Source organism: Rhincodon typus, chromosome 12 (genome assembly GCF_021869965.1).
Source record: "Rhincodon typus isolate 14 chromosome 12, sRhiTyp1.1, whole genome shotgun sequence".
NCBI lineage: Eukaryota > Metazoa > Chordata > Chondrichthyes > Orectolobiformes > Rhincodontidae > Rhincodon > Rhincodon typus.
The window spans coordinates 12,210,683-12,230,842 of NC_063343.1; the positions used below are offsets into that span (position 1 = coordinate 12,210,683).

Below are 20,160 nucleotides of genomic sequence, written 5' to 3' on the forward strand. Positions count from 1 at the left end.
AACTACCCCGTGGGGGGGGGGGGGAGAATTGTTGCACTTATCTCTTGTTCCTCTTTGGATTTCTGATCTGAAATGTCCCACTGATCAAACCATTGCATGTATGTGCAGCTTTTCTCCAATCCAAGGGAATGGGTTAGTTGTGTTCAGACAGAGGGGAATATCCCTCAACTTTAGCTCAGCAGCTCCCTGTGTGTATGGATGAGGAACTTGAGATTTATCCTCAGCTGCAAGTGACCTCTGCTTTAAACATTCCTCCTTGAGCTTCATCCATCACAGTTTAGGGAGGGGTGGGGTGGGGTTATACACTGTCAATTACAGTGTCTCTTAAAGGGTCATTGTCTCTGACAAGGCTATTAAAGAGTAAACAGAGCATGAGTTGTATTTTTGAAGCACTTGTCACAACCTCAAGCCATCCCATATTTCCTTACAGCCAATGGAGATCTATTTTTGAAATGCAGTCACTGTTGATATATAGAATATAAAAGTCTAGAATCTATAACCCTACCACTGAGTGATATGGAGGAGGCTGGACTTTGCACTGTCACAATTTCCAATTAGTGCGTTTTGGTTATAGTGACAGCTTCAGCTGACCCATCAAACGTAACTCATTCCACATGCAGTTCTTCTTGGATTGTTACTGTACCAGGGAATGTCCACCAGAGATTAACTGGAATCAGTGGAAGAGCAGAAATATCCAAAAGGTGCATTTATAATCTTCATCAGAGCTTATACTGACTGCAGAGGTAGCAATTTTCAGAAATGGGGTCCCAACCCGAAACATCTCCTGCTCCTCTTATGCTGCCTTGCCTGCTGTGTTCCTCCAGCTCGACACTGTTGTCTCATACTGACTGTAACTTGTATTTAACCTGCTCCTTTGTTTTTTTTCTCTTAACCCTTTCATTTTCTGTTTAACTCTGGTTTTGGTGACGTTCCTTCAGTCAGGGATTTGAGATTTGAATTGAAGTAAAATTTTGAGTGAAGTAAAATGAGGGATATTTGCATCTTTCATAATCTCAGGATATCCCAAGGCACTTTACAGCTGATGGAGTTCCAGTTTTGAAGTGTGAATTTGCTATAGTCTTAGCAGATCATTGAGCTGCTCTCTCATTACAGAGAGAAGACTGGTGGCGGTTTAAGCTGAGGGTCACCACACCTCAGGTGAGGGGAGAGGTTGAGGAAGGAAGTCCTTCATGGTAACCCCAGCTGGTGCAGGAATTGAACTTACAGTTAGTGTTACTCTGCATTACAAACCAGCCATGCCGCCAACTAAATGAACTGAGCCCCATTTGGTCTTGCTGTGCCACAATTCCCAATCACTGTGTGCTATGTTTACAGAGCTAGCTTTCATTGAACACAGGAATGCAGTGAACAAAACTCCTCCTCGAGAGAGAGCTCTTCTGGGGCAACCGCTGTCCAAGAGAAAATCGTCCAGCCATCAACTGGGATCAGTGGAACAGCAGGAATATCCCAAGGTGAGTTCATAGTTTTACACAGAAATCAAATTGACTATAATTTTTATATAAAACTCATTTTTTTGCTAACCCCTTGTTTTACAATTAACTCTTTCTTTAACCTATCTATCTTGTAGATATTTCTTAAGTCAGGGAATTGAGGTTCAGGTTCCCAGCCCTGCTCTCTCCCCACAGCTCTCTCTCTCTCTCTCTCTACACTGGTTTGAGTGTCAGACCAAGAGCCTGTCAGTATGTTTGACAAGCAAATATGTAAAAGAAAAACTTGCATTCTTATACAACCCTTTGCACCCTTGGGACTTCTGTGCTTAAGGCTCTCAGTTCACTTCTATTTTTTGAAATATATTAGCTGTTATAATGTAGGGAAACAAGTTAGGAACCTATAACCCATCATTGATTGATATGGAAGAGGCTGGGCTTTGCAGTATCACAATTCCCAATCACTGCATTTTCTTAACAGTGCCGGCTTCCCATCAAACGTAACCCCTTCCCCAGGCAGCTCCTCTGGGATAATCCCTGTCCCAGGAAATATCTTTCAGCTGTTGATAAGGCTACCCAAAGATGCATTTTGAATCCTAAATGGCAAAATTACTGACTGTAATTTATATTTAATGCTCTTGTTTTTAAATATTTTTTGTTTTACCTTTCATGGGATGTGTATCACTGCCCATGCTGGCATTTATTACTCATCCTTACTTTCCCTTGACTTAAGTGGCTCATAAGGCCATTCAAAGGGCACTTAAGACCGTAAGATGTAGGAGCAGATGTAGGTTATTCTGCCCATTGAGACTACGCTACCATTTAATGAGATCATTGCAGATCTAATAATCTTCAGCTCCACTTTCCTGCCTCTTCTCCATAACTCTCAATTCCCTTACTGATTAAAAACCTGTCTATCTCAGCGTTGTATACACGTAATGACCCAGCCTCAACAATCCTCTGAGGTAAAGAATTCCACAGATTCACTACCCTCCGAGAGAAGAAATTCCTCATCTGCCTTAAATAGGTAATGCCTTACTCTAAGATTATGCCCTGGTCCTAGACTGTCTCATAAGGGACAAAACAACTTTTCCTCATCTACCCTGTCAAGTCTCTTAAGTATCTTGACTGTTTCAATAAGGCCTCCTCTCATCCTATTAAATCCAATAAGAATAGGTCCAAACTACTCAACTTCTTCTCATAAGGCAGTGCCTCCATACTTGGTATCAGCTTAGTGAACCTTCTCTGGATTGCCTGCAATACCAACACATCTTTCCTGAGATGAAAGACCTAGAATTGTTCAATTTTCCTGCTATGATCTGACTAGTACTTTAAATCTCCCTACTTTTATCACTTTGAAATAAAGGCCAATATTCTATTTGCCTTCCCTATAGCTTGCTGAACTCGGATGCTAACCTTGTGATTATTGATGAGGATTTCCAAATCCCTCTTTTCTATAGCATTCTGCTGTCTATCTCCATTTAAATAACTTTCAGCTCCTCTATTCTTCCTGCCAAAGTGCAAAACCTCATATTTTCTCCACACTGAATTCCAGTTAGGATATGGAAGTGAGCAAAACCTTTCTGTATCACTCTGTAGACTTCCCACCAGTTTTTAATAGAATCTCTACAGTGTGGAAACAGGCCCTTCAACCCAACAAGTCCACACCAACCCTCAGCGCACCCCCTAATCTCTACACATCCCTGAACACTACGGACAATTTAGCATGGCCAATCCACCTAGCCTGCTCATCTTTGGACTATGGGAGGAAACCAGAGCACCTGGAGAACACCCACGCTGACACGGGGGGAATATGTAAACTCCACAAAGATAATCGCCCAAGGGTGGAATTGAACCCAGGACCCTGGCACTGTGAGGTAACAGTGCTAACCACTGAGCTGCTCATCTGCAAACGTGACCCTATGAAGTGTCAGGGAATCAGTTCAAACATAAACAAGAAAAACTTCTGCTGATTATTATATACAGCTCTTCCCACCCCCATAGTTGATGAATCAGTAACCTGCATGTTGGAGCACTGAGGATGGCAAGGTCACAGAATGTGCTCTGGTAGGGGAATTTACATATACACATCACCAAAAGTAGCTCAGCAGCAGCACTACTAATTGAGCTGGTGGGGTTCTAAAGGTCGGGACCCTTCCCCTGACCTGAAATGTCAACTTTCCTGCTCCTCTGATGCTGCCTGGCCTGCTGTGTTCCTCCAGCTCCACATTACTAAACTGGGTACGTGGCAGGTAGTGGCATAAGAGGGAGAAACATACTTTACCTCATCCTTACCAATCCACCTGCCACAGACGTCTAAGACAGTATTAGTAAGAGTGATCATTGCACAGTCCCACTTTCAGATTGAGAATATCCTTCATCGTGTTGTGTGGCACTATCACCAGACTAAATGGAACAGACTTAGAACTGATCTAGCAACTCAAGACTTGGCTTCCAGGAGGCAATGTTGACTATCGACAGCAGTAGCAATCTGCAACCTCATGGCCCGGAACATCCCCCACATAACCATTACCATCAAGTCAGGGGATCCACCCTGGTTCAATGGAGAGTGCAGGAGGATGTGCCAGGAGCAGCACCAGGCATACCTAAAATTGATTTCAATCTGGTGAAGTTACCAATCATGACTTTTTACATGGCAAATAACATAAGCAGTAAGTGAGAGATTCAACCAAGTAATTTCCAAAACCAATTGATCAGACCTAAGTTCTATAATCCTGCCATGTTGGGTCATGAATGTTGGTGGATAATTAAAAAGTCACTGGAGGAGGTGCTTCCAGAATAATCCCCATTCTCAATGATGCAAGAGCCAAACACGCAAATGCAAAAAACAAGGCTGAAGCATTCACAGAAATCTTCAGCCAGAAGTGCTGAGTGGATGATCCATCTTAGCCTCTTTCTGTAGTTCCCAGCATCATAGATATCAGCCTTCAGCCAACTTAGCTCACTCCACGTGATAAAGAAATAGTTGGAGGCACTGAATACTGCAGAGGGTGCAGGCCTTAACAACATTCTGGCAAAATGTGCTCCAGACATGCCACACTCCAAGCCAAGATGTTCCAGTATAGCTACAGGACTGGCGTCTACTTAACATTTTCCCAGGTATGTCCTGTGCACAAAAAGCAGGTCAAATCCAACTCAGCCAAATTCTGATCCATTAGTCTACTCTCAAATCATCAGTGAAGTCATGGAGGATGTAAAAGTGCTATCAAGCAGCCCCTGCTCAGCAATAACATGCTCACTGGCACCCAGTTTGGGTTTTGCCAGGACCACTCAATTCCTGACCTCATTACAGCCTTGGCTCAAACACGGGCGAAAGAGCTGAATTCCAGAGGGAAGGTGAGAGTGACGGCCTTTGAAATCAAGGCTGCATTTGACTAAGTGTGGCATCAGGAGCTCTAGCAAAACTGGAGTCAATAGAAATCTGGGGGGAAAACTCTCTGCTGCCTGTCATCATACCAGACACATAGGAAGATGGTCGTGGTTGTTGGACAGTCATCTCAGCTCCAGGACATCTCTGCAGGAGTTGCTCAAGGTCAAGTCCTAGGCCCAACCATCTTCAGCTGCTTCAACAATGACCTTCCTTCCGCCATAAGGTCAGAATTGGGAATGTTTGCCAATGATCGCACAATGTTCAGCACCATTCGCAACCTCTCAGAAACTGAAGCAGTGTTTAAATGCAACAAGATCTGGATAATATCCAGGCTTGGGCTGACAAGTGGCAAGTAACACTCACACCGCACAAACGTCAGGCAATCTAACCAGCACCCCTTGACATTCAATGACATTACATCACAGAAGCTTCTACTGTCAACATCCTCAGGGTTACCATTGACTAGAAACTGAACTGAACTTGCCACATAAACAGTGGCTGCAAGAACATGTCAGAGGCTAGGAGTACTGCAGCAAGTAACACACCTCCTGACTCCTCAAAGCTTGTCCACCATCTACAAGGCACAAGTCAGGACTGTAATGGAATTGTCCCCATTTGCATGGATGGATGCAGCTCCAACAACCCTCAAGAAGCTTGACACCATCCAGGACAAAGCGGCCTGCTTGATTGGCACCACATCCACAAGCATCTACTATCTCGCATCTCTAGCCTTGCCAGAATCTTCCCACGTTTGCTTGTCCACCTACTCTCCTTTCACTGGTCTGGGCTGGGAAATGAAGACTCTTGTAGCTTTTCTATCCCCTCCTGACCTAAGCATTCACGTTTTTGCCCACTTTAAGGGCATTTAAATGGTCATTGGATAAACATATGGATGATAATGGAATAGTTTAGGTTAGATGGGCTTCAGATTGGTTTCACAGGTCGGCGCAACATCGAGGGCCGAAGGGCCTGTACTGCGCTGTAATGTTCTATGTTCTATGTTCTATGACCCTTCTGCAGTGCCCATACTGTAAAGTCCACGTGGAAGGGCCCATTCCTTCTCAGACATCCTGGTCCATTCTTTTGCCACATTCAACACCCAGTCTTGTTCCCATGAGTCCTTCACAGGATGCAACATTTGCTGTTCCACCTCCTTCCATTCAACTGTCCAAGATTCTAAAACTTCCATCTCGCTGAAACAATGATTTATTTGGACATCTTCTGAATTAGTAAACTGTAATAACTGCTCACGATGCTCTCTCATCTACAATGGGGAAAACAAATCAGGATTGGCTCATTGCTTTAGTGAAATTCCATTCACTCAACAGGTCAAACCCCGAGTTTCTTGTTGTCTCTAAAATTCTGAATGCCGGTCCCAGTCCGAGGACTATCATTGTTTGACTGAAGCTCGGTGAGGAAGAACAGCCATTACCATCTGCCAATTTATCACCTCTTCGATTCAGCTCTCAGAATCCAAAAAGAGTGTATGTTTGTCATAGAGTAGTAACAACAGACTCATCTCTATTTACAATGAAATCCTTACCAATGGAGGTTCTAATCAAGCTGCATTCATGATGGGACAGTAACAGGAGGGGTACTGCCAAGGTCACAGTCCTGTCAGAAGTGTGTTTGCATTACAGCGATATGTTGTGTGCTGGTAAACTCCCTTCATTCTTTCTGGGAGAACGTGTGCACAGTGCCAGGGGTTTGTGTGATTAAACTGACTTGAGACAGAGTCTCACTGCAGTGTTTGCACTGTGTACAGGAAGTCTGTTTAAAATCAACTCACTTAACGTTGTTTTCCTCATCACTGAAGAAGAAGTAATATCAATTTACTGTTGCGGGTTTCTATTTAACATCATTTGGTTCTCACTCCTACATGCTGTTTCTTTCTCGGTTAGCTCTTTAGCTCCCATTCTGAGCTCACACTAAAGTCCCAGCCTCCATCTAGTGGCAGATGCTGGTCTGCTCAGTTCAAGTCCCGTTCATGCCAGGCCCGGGGCGGCAGTAGTGGGCCGACCGCCGGGGAATGGGTTTGCAGCGGGGAAGCGCACACATTTCGCCAGCCTGAACCATTCGGCCAACTTCTTCAGGGTCTGAAAGCCCATCCACAGCATGGAAGGGGAAAGCAGCGTTTGTGTTGCGGACAAACCATTCATATGCTCGGTGTGCGGACGTGGATTCGACCGGCCGTCCAGCCTGGAGGCTCACGTCTGTGACCGAGGCGGGGAGAGGCTGTGTCAGTGCGGGGACTGCGGAAAGAAGTTCACCTACCCCTCGGCGCTGGAAACGCACCGGCGCAGTCACACGGGGGAGAGGCCCTTTGGCTGCCCCGAGTGCGGGAAGCGCTTCGCCCTGTCGTCGACCCTGCAGAGACACCGGCGAGTGCACACCGGCGAGAGGCCCTTCGCCTGCTCCGAGTGCGGCAAGGCCTTCAACCAGTCGTCGGACCTGCTGGCCCACCGGCGGGTCCACACCGGGGAGAGGCCCTTCGCCTGCCCCGTGTGCGGGGAGCGATTCACGCACGGCTCCAACCTGCAGACCCACCAGCGGGTCCACACCGGGGAGAACCCGTTCACCTGCCCCCTCTGCGGGAAGGGCTTCACTCAGGCCTCTAACCTGCAGAGGCATCAGCGGGTCCACAGCGGCGAGAGGCCCTTCGCCTGCCCCGAGTGCGGGAAGCGCTTCGCCGAGTCGGCCAGCCTCCTGGCGCACGGCCGTGTCCACAGCGGCGAGAGGCCCTTCGCCTGCCCTGAGTGTGGCAAGGCCTTCACCCTATCGTCGACCCTACAGAGACACCAGCGACTGCACACCGGCGAGAGGCCCTTCGCCTGCTCAGAGTGCGGTAAGGCCTTCAACCAGTCGTCGGACCTGTTGGCCCATCAGCGGGTTCACACCGGCGAGAGGCCCTTCGCCTGCCCCGTGTGCGGCAAAGCCTTCGCCCAGGCCTCTAACTTACTTAGCCACCGGAGGGTCCACACCGGGGAGAATCCCTTCAGCTGCTCCCTGTGCGGCAAAGCCTTCGCCCAGGCCTCTAACTTACTCAGCCACCGGCGGGTCCACACCGGGGAGAGGCCCTTCACCTGCTCCCTGTGTGGAAAGGGCTTCAGTCGATCGTCCTACCTGGTGAAACACCAGCAGGTTCACAGCTGACTGCGCTGTTCTCATTCTGCGCGCAGTCGCTTTTGGAGGACCCTGGCCTGTGTATCGATGGACAAAGGGCAGTCTGTCAAAGCTCTTTGTAAAGTGCCCATCAGGACAATTGCAAGAATATCGAATTACGAAGGCAACAACTTATACCGCATGAGGAAAGTGTGCTGACTGAAAATCGATTGGTCTTGAGCTGCCATGGAGAATGCAACCAGGGAATTCTCCCCCCGCAACCCCGCCTCGTTTAAGGCGCAAAGCAGGGTCCTGTTCTTAGTGTCTGCAAATGACAGATTCTTGTTTATGAATAATTGTTGCTTCCATTAACTGTACCTTGGCCACTGTGTAAGACCAACACTCATTTTAAATTTAAAAAATTCTCTTTAAAGTTTTTGAGAAGACTTGCAGCTCAGGTTGTTGATAAGGTTGTTCATTTGCTCATTGAGCTGGTAGGTTGGTTTGCAGATGTTTCATCACCATTCGAGGTAGACATCCTCAGTGCGCCTCCGATAAGTTTCTTGAGTGTCTGTTTAAATGTTTAATGTTTAAAACAGGCTTGAGGAGAACCACATTTCACTTTTGCTCTCGCCAAAGAGGTCTGGTGAGCAAATTTCAGAAAGACAAAGTTGGGAACAGTAAATGAATTTTAAAAAAAGTTCCAAACCATTAAATCGATAAAGAAATGAGTAATTAATAACAAATACAGTTTTGAAAGTTCCCAGCAGCTGAGCTAACCACTAAAACCTTTTATTCCATTGTGGTTAAGAAGAGGTGTAAGAGAAAGGGAGACCAGGGTTCAAGTTCTGATCACCAGGGAAGGGAGTCACAGCAAAGCAAAGTTTTTGGTTTAACAATCGCTTTAATTTCTGGTGGCACATACTTCAAGCTGACCTTGGCAGAATTTATTTAAAAGTGTGGGTCCAATGTGGGTTGCCTTCAAACCTGTTTTTTCCTCTTCTAGCTTGCTTTTTGGGAAATGTTTTTGGTGAGGAGGAGGAAAAATAGATGTGTGTCTGGATAACTCCGCCTTAGAGTTCATATATACACTCTTGCTCTCGTTTTTTTATTCTCACAAACATGCTTCCTTCTTCCTCATGCATACAATCCATCTTTCTCAAATACACACACTGTCACTCCCTCACACTGACTGTCACACATGTATGTACCCTGTCACTCCCTCTCACACACACCGACTCCCTTATTCCTACACACTCACTCTTTCACACGTGCAGATGCTCTTGCTCCCCCACATTCTCACTCTTGCTCACACGCACACTATCGTGCCTGCCCTCTCGCTCCTTCATGCCTCAGGAATTGTGTACTGCGTCAGCACATGAAATACAAACCACCACTAAACAATCCACAAGCAAGAATAGCAGAGCAAAATGGCTGCAGAATGCTACGGGCAGTGGTCACAGATGCCCATAACTGCCTCGACAGATACGAGTGGGAAATTGTGCGCCAAAAATCTTTGTACCAGAACTCGACCAACCAACAGTGGACCACAATACTGGAACAAACCATTAACACTAAACAACAGAGAACCAGAACAAGGAAAAGACTCTGCCTACAGGAGAAACTAACCGGACTAATCCATTGGGACAACACGAACAAAGCAGACACGTGAGCAAGGAACCTATCCGACAAACAATTCACAGACACAGAAAAAGCCAAGCTGATATGTGGACTTAACTACACCCACAAGGATGCGAGTAAAACCGACTTCTTAGCAGCACTAGAGTAAATGCTAAAAACCAATGGACTCACTGAGAAAACTCAACAGGCCATCAGACAAACTGTAGTCCCAGCACTTAACTGTAAACACGAATCAGACATCTTAAGCACAGCGGAGAGAAAGGCCCTAGAAGGAATGTAGAAGGATAAATTATCACAATCCTACCAGCAGACAAAGGATGAATGACCATTGTTCTGAACAAAACAGACTACATTGGGAAAACACAGGCACTATTTGCAGATACAGCCACATGCAGGTGGCATCAAACCCCACTCCACAGCTAGAGAACAGGATAGCCCAGACATTCAAGAAACCTAAATATAGAATCCCTACAGTGTTGAAGCAGGCCATTTGGCCCATTACGTTAAATCAACCCTCCGAAGAGCACCCACGCAGACCCGCCCCATGCCTTTCCTACCCTGGACAGTAGGCAATTTAGCATAGCCAATCCAGCTAACTTGTACATCTTTGGACTGTGGGAGGAAACCACACAGATATGGGGAGAATGTGCAAACTCCATACAGACAATTGCCCAAGACTGGAATCAAACCTGGCTGCCTGGTGCTGCGAGGCAGCAGTGCTAACCACTGTGCCGCCCCAGGAGGTATCACTAATGCGACTACATCAGAATGAAACCAAATGTTTCAAACACCACCCCCACCCCACTTTTGCAGACTCCCTAAGGTACACAAACCTAGAATCCCGCTCAGACCAATAGTCACCTTATAAGGCACACCTACATACAAGCTAGTGAGAGAATGACAACGGAGACTCAAAAACCTAATTAGTAGATCCCCACACTCAATCCATGTGGCCCAAAAATTTCTTACGGCTCAGGGACACAAAAATTGACGAGGATGAAATCATGATCTCCTTTGATGTTACAACAGAATTTATGTCCATTGATGTACTGTTAGCCAGAGACACACTGGGCACACTACTAAAAGGACCAGGAGCACTGATCCTGAACACCAGTAACAACATCATCAAGGACAGTTTACTGAAACTCTTAGATTTATGCCTCACAATGCACTTCACGTTCAATGGCCAAATATACAACGGCACACTGGTTTCATCTCAGGTCTCATTGCAGAAGCAGTGATGCAGGGACTGGAACACACAGCCCTTCCTTTAATCTAACTGAAACTGTGGATAAGATATGTGGATGACACATTCATAGTAATCAAATGCATAAAAGTAGAAGAAGAAACCCACCAATTTGCATAAAATTCACTGGAGAGGAAGAAACAACAAACAGCTCCCGCTCTTAGACGTAATGGTAGAGAGACTAACTAACGGCGAATTCTAGACCTGAGTGTACACAAAGGTCACGCACACGGACCAAATCCTGAACTTCGATTGTAACCATCCCACCATATACAAACAGAGCTGCATTAAGACACTATTTAAACGAGCCATATCATATGGCAACACTCCAGAACTCTGGAGAAAGGAAGATGAATACCTGCACATAGAATTTACCGACAACGGATACTCAAGACGTTTTGTATGCTGATGCCTAAAAAACAAACGACAATCAGAGGATATGGTACAACAGAAGACACTAGTAACTATGCTACATCAAAAATAAATCGGAAATGACAATCAGACTCCTTAGACCGCATAGGATCATGATTACACACAAATCTACATCAACACTGTGCCAAATGCTATCAAAGACTAAAGACCCCATACAGACAGTAAACAGGACTAAAATGATATACAGAATTCCATGCAGCGAGTGCAATAGACATTACATCGGACAAACAGGGAGGAAACTGACAACCAGGATACATGAACACCAGCTGGCAGTAGAAAGACATGACCAATATTCACTTGTCTCGATACACACAGACAATGAAGGCCACCAGTTCAAGTGGGACAAGTGAACAACAGCTATGCAAGGGAATTTCTCGATGCCTGGTTCTCAACATGGGACTCCATTAATAAACACCTAGAAATAGACCCCGTGTACAGACCGCTATTGAAAAACAGAACTGGAAGTGACAAGACCCACCATACCACAGGATCATATAAATTCGGAATAGAGCAGAACATCAATGCTTTGATTAGAGGTCACACTGACGATGTTGCCTTGAATGGTAATGAAACGTATGCACACCACGGAACAACCAGCTCGGTGAGCAAATGAACAACCACATCCACAAGCTGAGCTACAAATTTTCATCAAGACCTTAAAAACACTGTCTCGCGCTCGCGCTGTTGCTCCCTTTCACACACAAACACACACTCACACCAACACACTGTCTCACACACACACACACACACACACACACACACACACAATGCTCTCACACACACTCTCATGCCCTCACAATCATGTGCACACTCTTGCATTGTGCTTTCGCTCCCTTGCACTGGCGCGCACACGCACTCACTCCCTTGCACTGGCGCATGTGCACGGACACATTCCCTTGCAAAATACAAGTTTGAGAAACAAGTACAATTCATTTGGTATGACACATATAAATATTAAATACATTTAAAGATTAGCATTCATGTAGAACAAGGACCCAGTCACTAAAAACACCGTTTCAGCTAGCAGGAGAATCCAGAAAGATTCACTTTGAAAATCGGATATATGTGGAAGGGGATGTGAAGATAATATCTGTTAATTAAGTTACGATGTAATAAACAGTTGAAACAGAAAAAGTATCAACATTTATTTAGTCACACAAAGGAAGGCCTAGAGAAAGGCCCAGCCAAATCACACCTATGTGTAAAATGTTAACTACGGGAGAGATACTGCAATCACAAAGCCTGAAGCACACAACAAGTGATGACATTCAAAGATCCTTATAAAATGGCCATCATTAGACTCCAGGAACAAACAACACTGATGTCAACATGAGGCAGAAATGTAAAATAAGCTGAAGACAGAAATTAAACATCCTTTTACTGATAAACTTTTAACAAAGGATTCTTTTAAAATAGTAAAGAATAAGTGAGAGTTAAAATAAATCTTACATAATAGTTATAAAGCATCAAAACAAATCTAACAGAGAAAAACTCAACTTCATAAAGGGATCTTCATTGAATAATTAGGGAATAATGTTAAACAATACAACATCACATGAAAGTGGGAAGGTTAACCGCTACATTTATAAAGTGGGTTGGGGATGGGGCCAGAATCCTGAAATAAGACATTTTCACTGAACATTTCAGAAGTATAAGAAACCCTCACAATAATTCACAAAAGATATCTTTTTCCCACTGCTCAGGTCTTTATGGTGAAACTTTTCTTTAACTGCTGATTCTAATATATTCATACTGAAGGTCTGAAATAGTTAGAAATTACATCAAACTGGATTCTATTAATTTTGGTATTTTTGGAATATTTTTGGCCTAGCAGTTTACATATCTGCTAAAATTGTACTGCTTGTTAATTTTTATGAGTAAAATTATAAATCATTTAAGAGTTTCTGTTACAATTGAAATAAATGCTGCCCTCTTAACTAATAAATTCTAGACCCATAAAATGTCTGGGACATTTATATCATTGTTAAGGCTTATTAAAATTAAGCAGACAGTTTGGTGGACGGTAATATTCTCAGGTAGTCTCTTGCCATATGGGATGGAGATTATAATCTTGCTGACCCAAGACCAAACATTTGTGGGATTGCTGGTGTGAACTCAGCAGAGACATCATCAGGGAAATACTCCTAATCTAAATAGACTGTGTTTGTTGACACCAGTGCATTTCTGCTACATGCCACTTTAAACTGCACTTTTGGGGAGGGGAGGAGACGAGGCCTGAGGGAGGGTAGAGGTCAGGATCCAGGAAGGGTGGGGGGAGTGATCAGGAAGGGGTGTGTAGACAGGGTGGAGGGAGGTGGAGAGATAGGGATCAGGGAGGGGTAGTTGGGGGAAATCATGACCAGGATCTTGGAGGGAACTGGAGGAGTGCGGGAGGGAGAGGAGATGATTGGGGTGTGGATAGAGAACAAGAGCAGCCCCTTTGATTTCCTCCCCTTCCTCCTGCCCTGATCTCCCCTGTCTAGTCGTCTCCCACACCCCTTTCCAATCATCCTTTCCCCCCGATCCTGGAGGTCTTTTTTGCTACAGAACCTTGTATCAATGTTGTGGCTGTTCTGTGCAAATATGTACTTTGTAAATGATGCAGTGCTGGAGAGGGTCTGCTACTGTGTGCATATGTGCTTCTGAGTGACCATGAAGGCCCATTTGCCTTGCCGTGTCACTGTCGGCAAACACTGCCGTGACATATTGGGGCGAATGGTCTATGGGTTATTTATAGCCATTAGACCTAGGAGCAAGATTAGGCCATTTGGCCCATTGAGTCTGCTCCACTATTTGATCATGGCTGGTATGTTCCTCAACCTCATTCTCCTGCCTTTTACTTGTAATCCTTGATCCCCTTACTAATCAAGAACCTATCTATCTTTGCTTTAGTAGGCCTCCATAGCTCTCTGCAGTAATAAATTCCACAGATTAACCATCCACAGGCTGAAGAAGTTCCTCCTCAACTCAGTTCAAAAGGGTCATCCCTCCACGCTGAGGCTGTGCCCATGCATCCTAATCTCTCCTACTAATAGAAAAATCTCAAAGTACACCTATTGAGGCCTTACAGTATTGTATAAGTTCAATTAGAACACCCTCCCGCCCCCATCATTGAAAATTCCATCCGGTAGAGACCCAGAGTCATCACCCTCTCCTATGACAAGCTGTTCATCTCTGGGATCATTATTGTAAACATCTGGACCTCCTCCAAAGCCAACATATCCTTCCTTAGATATGGGCCCAAAACAGCTCATAATATTCCAAATGTGGTCTGACCAGATCTTTATATAGCCTCAGCAGTACATCTCTGCTCTTGTATTCTAGGCCTCGTGAAATGAATGCCAATATTGCATTTACCTTCATAACTGCGAACATGTTAACCTTAAGAGAATCCTGAACTAGGACTCTGAAGCCCCTTTGTGCTTCAGTTTTCTGAAGCCTTTCCCTATTTAGAAAATAGTCTATGCTTCTATTCTTCCTGCCAAACTGCATAACCTTACACTTTCTCTCATTGTAATCCATCTGTCACTTCTTTGCCCTATTCTATCTAGGTCCTTCTGCAGCCTCCCCATTTCCTCAAAACTACCTCTGCCTATCTTTGTGTCATCTGCAAACTATGCAATAATGCTGTCAGTTCCTTTGTCCAGATCGTTTATGTGTAACGTGAATCATTGTAGTCCTAATACAGACCCCTGCGGAACACCACTAGTCACCAGCTGGCACCCTGAGAAAGATCCCATTATCCCTAATCTCTGCCTTCTGCCAGTCAGCGAATTCTTTATCGATGCCAGTAAGACCATGGGCTCTTATTTTATTTTCCAATCTCCTGTGTGGCACCTTGTCAAGACTTTCTGGAAATTCAGACACAACAAAGTGTGGAGCTGGAGGAACACAGCAGGCCAGGCAGCACCATGAGAACAGGAAAGCTGATGTTCTGAAGAACGGTCTCAGCTTTCCTGTTCCTCGGATGCTGCCTGGCCTGCTGTGTTCCTCCAGTTCCACACTTTGTTGTCTCTGACTCCAGCATCTGCAGTTCTTGCTATTTCTGGAAATCCAAATAGGTCACATTCCTGGCTTCCCATTGTCTAACTTGCTTGTATTATCATCTAAGAATTGTAACAGATTTTTTAGGCATGACCCACCCCTCGATGAAATTGTGCTGACTCGGCCCTATTTTACATGCACTTACAAGTACTCCATGGTCCAATATCCATGCTTTCCTCCGTCTAGCCTTTTAGATATCTAAAAACACACTTGCAATTTTATATTACTAGATATGTTCATATTTCAATTGCCTTTTTTTTATCCCCTGCTGGTTTTTAAAGGCTTCTCACCAATCTTATCCCATTTTATGCTTTTTCTTTTGCTTTTATGCCATTCCTGACATCCCTTGTCAGCTTATGGTTGCTGCATCTCTTTATTCCTTTATTCATTCACAGGATGAGGGCATCACTGGCCAGGCAGCATTTATTACCCATCCTAATTGCTCAGAGGGCAGTTAAGAGTCAACCACATTGCTGTGGGTCTGGAGTCACATGTAGGCCAGGTAAGGATGGCAGTTTCCTTCCCTAAAGGACATTAGTGAAGCAGATGGGTTTTTCCTGACAATCGACAATGGTTCACAGTTGTCATTAGATTCTTAATTCCAGATATTTTATTGAATTCAAATTCCACCATCTGCCATGGCAGGATTTGAACCCAGGTCCCCAAAACACTATCTGGGTCTCTGGATTAATAGTCCAGCAATAATACCACTAGGCCATCGCCTCCCCTTCTTCTCCTTAGAATGCTCCTTCTTCCTTATAAATTTCTGCTGTGCTTCCCAAATTAACCCCAGAAACTCCTGCGTTGCTGCTCTACCGTCTTCCCAGTTTGGCTTCCCTTCCAATCAACTCTGGCCAGCTCCTCCCTTATGTCTTTATAGTTACCTTTATTCAACTGTAATATCGATACATCTGATTCCAGCTTCTCCCTATCAACTGCAGGGTGAATTCTATCATATTATTATCTATCATATTATCAATGCTGCCTCCTAGGGGTTCCTTCATCTTAATCTCCCTAATCAAGTCTGCCTCATTACACATCACCAAATCTAGAATTGCCTGTTTCCTAGTGGACTCTACCACAAGCTGCACTAAAAAAAACTCATAGACATTGCACCAATTCCTTTTCTTGAGATCCACTATCAACTTGATTTTCCCAATCCACCCATGTTTTGAAGTCCCCTATGATTATTGTGGGAGTGCCTTTCTTACGTGCCATGTCTGTCTCTTGATTTACTTTGTTCCGCACATCCTACTGCTAGGAGGCCGGTACACAACTCCTATTACGGTGTTTTTTCCTTTGCAGTTCCTCAACTCTACCTACACAAAATCTAAGCCTTCTAACCCCATATCACTTCTTGCCATTGACTTAATATCATTCTTTTACTAAAAGGTAACCCTGTCCACTCTGCCTGTCCTTTCGGTAGGCTGCCTTTTCCTTGAATATTTAGTTCTCAGCTCTGATTCATTGCAGCCTCATCTCTGTGATACACACAACATCGTACCTGTCAATTTCAATCTGCGTTACAAGCTCATTTACCTAGTTTTTGTATACTGCGTGCATTTATATACAAGATTCTTAGCCCTGCGCTGACTGTCCTGCTTCTCATAGTTGTCCCCTTATCTGCTGTACCTGAAGTTAAATTCCTAACCCTTTCCATACTCTGTCCTGTAAAGCTTGCCCAGACTTGATCCGATGCTCAAACTAGGAAAGGTTCAGGGAGGTGTATATAGAGTTTGTAATATCTCTGTAACTCATTCCCTGGTACCTGTTACTCTGTATATAAAACACCACAAACAGTTCCATTAGATTTCAGACTATAACTCAATCCCCGATATGCGTTATGCTATATATAAAACACCTGATCCCTTCGATTAGATTATAGACTTTAACTCACTCCCTGTTGGGTTATGCTATATATAAATTCGTTAAGAACATCAAAGAGATTTCAGTCTCTAACTCAGTAAAAACTAAATGGTTGAATGTGAAAATGGGAGCAGGAACAGAGAAAGCTGTGGTTTAATTTTTGCCACATTCTGTTTCTCCAGAAAAATTAGTTTTTTGGTTGCAGTGCACTGCCACCTTCTCAGTGCTGATAGGAATGGGGGATAAATGCTGGCCCGGCCAGTAATGTTCACATCTTGTTAATGAATGAAAACAAAAATCCCTTTGCCTTCCTAATCACTCGCTGCCCCTGCAGCCTTACTCAACGTGATTGACATCCCAGGACACCCAGATGTCAGAGCCCTGCAACATCTCCCCAGTTAATTTAAAGTCTCTTTATCGATTCTTCCTGAGAAATATCACACTCTCTTAAGTTATACTGCATTGGCCAATGTTTTACCCACTCACTGACCATCTCTATATCGCTCAATTTGAATATCCCTTACATTGTCTTCACAATTTAACTTCCAACTATTCTCACCAATAGCATGTTCAATTTTTAAATCGAAAACTAACCTGATATGATGCCTGTTGGAAATCCAAATATCCTTCCGTCATACTCTGTCCCTTGGTCAGAGTGTGTCTGGCTGCATCACTCTTCACTCCTGGAATTTCTGTAAATTGCCACATTCATCTGTTAGCCTTTTGAGTTGGTTTATGGTGTCTATGTCCCCTGTACAATCACAGCAAGATTTCCTCACTTCCTTAGTCCCATCCCCTGGTAATAATTGGCAACCCATAAGTTGTCCACCTAATATTTAGTGACACCATCACATTAGTTTTCTGTGATTTCCATACAAGGATCTGGGCAATAATGTTTAATAACTTGAGGAGTGACCTTATAGAGCTTTATAAAATCATGAGGGGTATGAATTGGATGAATGTCAGGTGTGTTTTCCCTAGGGTAGGGGAATTCAAGACTAGGGGGCATATTTTTAACGTGAGAGGAGAAAGATTTGAAAAAGAAATGAGGGGCAATTTTTTTACGCAGAGAGTTGTTCATGTGTAGAATGAACAACCAGAGGTGGGTAAAGTTACAACATTTAAAAGACAATCAGATAAGTATATGAAGAAGAAATGTTTGGAGGGATATGGGTCAAGAGCAGGCAGGTGGGACCAGTTTAGTTTGGGATTATGGTTGGCACAGACTGGGTGGACCAATGGGTCTGCTTCTGTACTGTATGACTCTATGATTCCTATAACAGGGCGACCAGAACTGGGCATAGTACACCAGAAGAGGCCTCATCAACATCCTGTACAATCCAAACATGATGTCTCAACTCTCATACTCAAAGGTCTGAGCAATGAGGCAAGTGTGCTAAACACCTTCTTAACCACCCGATCTATATGTGATGCAAACTTCAAAGAAGTTACCTGAACCCCTTAGGTCTCTCTGTTCTACAACACTACTCAAGGCCCTATTTTTAATTGTATGAGTCCTGCCCTTGTTTGTTTTACCAAAACACCATATCTTGCACTTATCCAAATTAAACTCCATCTGCCACCCTTCAGCCAACTGACCCAATTGATCAATTGATCAATCATGTTGAGTAAGGCTGCAGGGGCAGCGAGTGATTAGGAAGGCAAAGGAATTTTTGTTTTCATTCATTAACAGGATGTGAACTGACCCAATATCTCTTTGCAATCTTAGATAACTTTCTTCACTGTCCACCATTACACTAATCTTGGTGCCATCCTCAAACTCACTAGCCAGTCCATTGAATTAGAATTAAATTTTATTGTCTCTAGTACCTAAGTATAGAAATACATGAGTACAGTGAAAAATGTACAATGTGGTCAATCTCCGACTCCATTTTGGTTACAAAACCAGAATTAATAAAAAGAGAAAAATTGAAAAGAAACCAAAAGGTATGGAAAATGTCCAAATCTTAAAGTCTCAAGTCTTATCTCCATAAACGTGTTTGGAACACTCAGCCATCAATATAGGCACCCCAGATTAGCCATGGCGTGGAGTCTACGTCAGCTTGCGAGTCTTGTATTGATCACTGGCGGTAGCCGAGTTTTTGTTGCTGCTGACAATGCCACTGCTGCCTGCGATCAACAGGAGGAGCTTTGCTGCCCCTGCCACTGTAGCCCCTGAATGCTGGAAAGAGCCTTGTTTCTCACTGATGCTGTTGTTTCCAATGCCAGCATTACACGAAAGGCCAACTCTTGCTGCTGATGTTGTGCTGCCACTGCCTTTGATCGCTGAGAGGAGCCTGGGAGAAATCTTGACTTCTGCCACTGCTGCAATGACCCTCGGAGGTTCACGTGAGGTAGTGACTTCTGTGCCTATGCCGATCATTGTGCTCAAATCCTTGGAGCAGCTGTGTGTGAATGTTGAATGTGATTGCACTAGCGAGATGAGAGATTTATCACGATGCTGTCTGGGCTGGAGGGTCTAACCTTTAATTATAATTTTTGACTTTTATTAGTCTGCTGCAATATTGAAGATTAAGCAGCCCCAGGCTTAGCTAAATGCCTGCCTCGGATTTCAATATCCGTCAAAGGTCTGATTCCTGAAAAGAAGCCTCTGTTTTGCTTTCATAGTGAACCAGTTCCCAATTTACAACTACTATACATGCATCAGCAGTTCAACTCCATCTGAGTTCCTACAAAAATGACTTACAGGACTATCTATTTCACGTGAACCAATTATGTTTTGATTTTAAGTGATTTGTAACTTCTCGCCTTTCCTTTTTCTTTTTTAGATAAATGTGTGTAACTATTGAAAACTATTCTCCTGGTATGTCTGAATGCAGTAATAAATCCCACTTTTTTTTAACCCTAATGAATTTGCTTTGATAACAAGGTGTAGATAATGAACACAGCAGGCCAAGCAGCATCAGAGGAGCAGGAAGGCTGACGTTTCGGGCCTAGACCCTTCTTCAGAAATGGGGGAGGGGAAGGGG

General features: G+C 44.1%; 2 protein-coding genes across 2 annotated transcripts in view; both read left to right on the forward strand.

Annotated features, from left to right (window-relative positions):
* The window catches only part of LOC109912174 (serine/threonine-protein kinase 32B-like), an 860,354-nt gene that overhangs the window by 523,622 nt on the left and 316,572 nt on the right, over positions 1-20,160 (forward strand). The window lies entirely within an intron of this gene.
* Positions 6,785-8,398, forward strand: LOC109911293 (zinc finger protein OZF-like). The gene has a single exon (XM_020510582.2). It carries the CDS (start codon positions 6,955-6,957, stop codon positions 7,990-7,992), a length of 1,038 nt encoding a protein of 345 aa, XP_020366171.1. The 5' UTR covers positions 6,785-6,954; the 3' UTR covers positions 7,993-8,398.

Coding starts and splice junctions, on each gene's coding strand:
- LOC109911293 (XM_020510582.2), top strand. CDS start 6,955: ATGGAAGGGGAAAGCAGCGTTTGTGTTGCGGACAAACCATTCATATGC.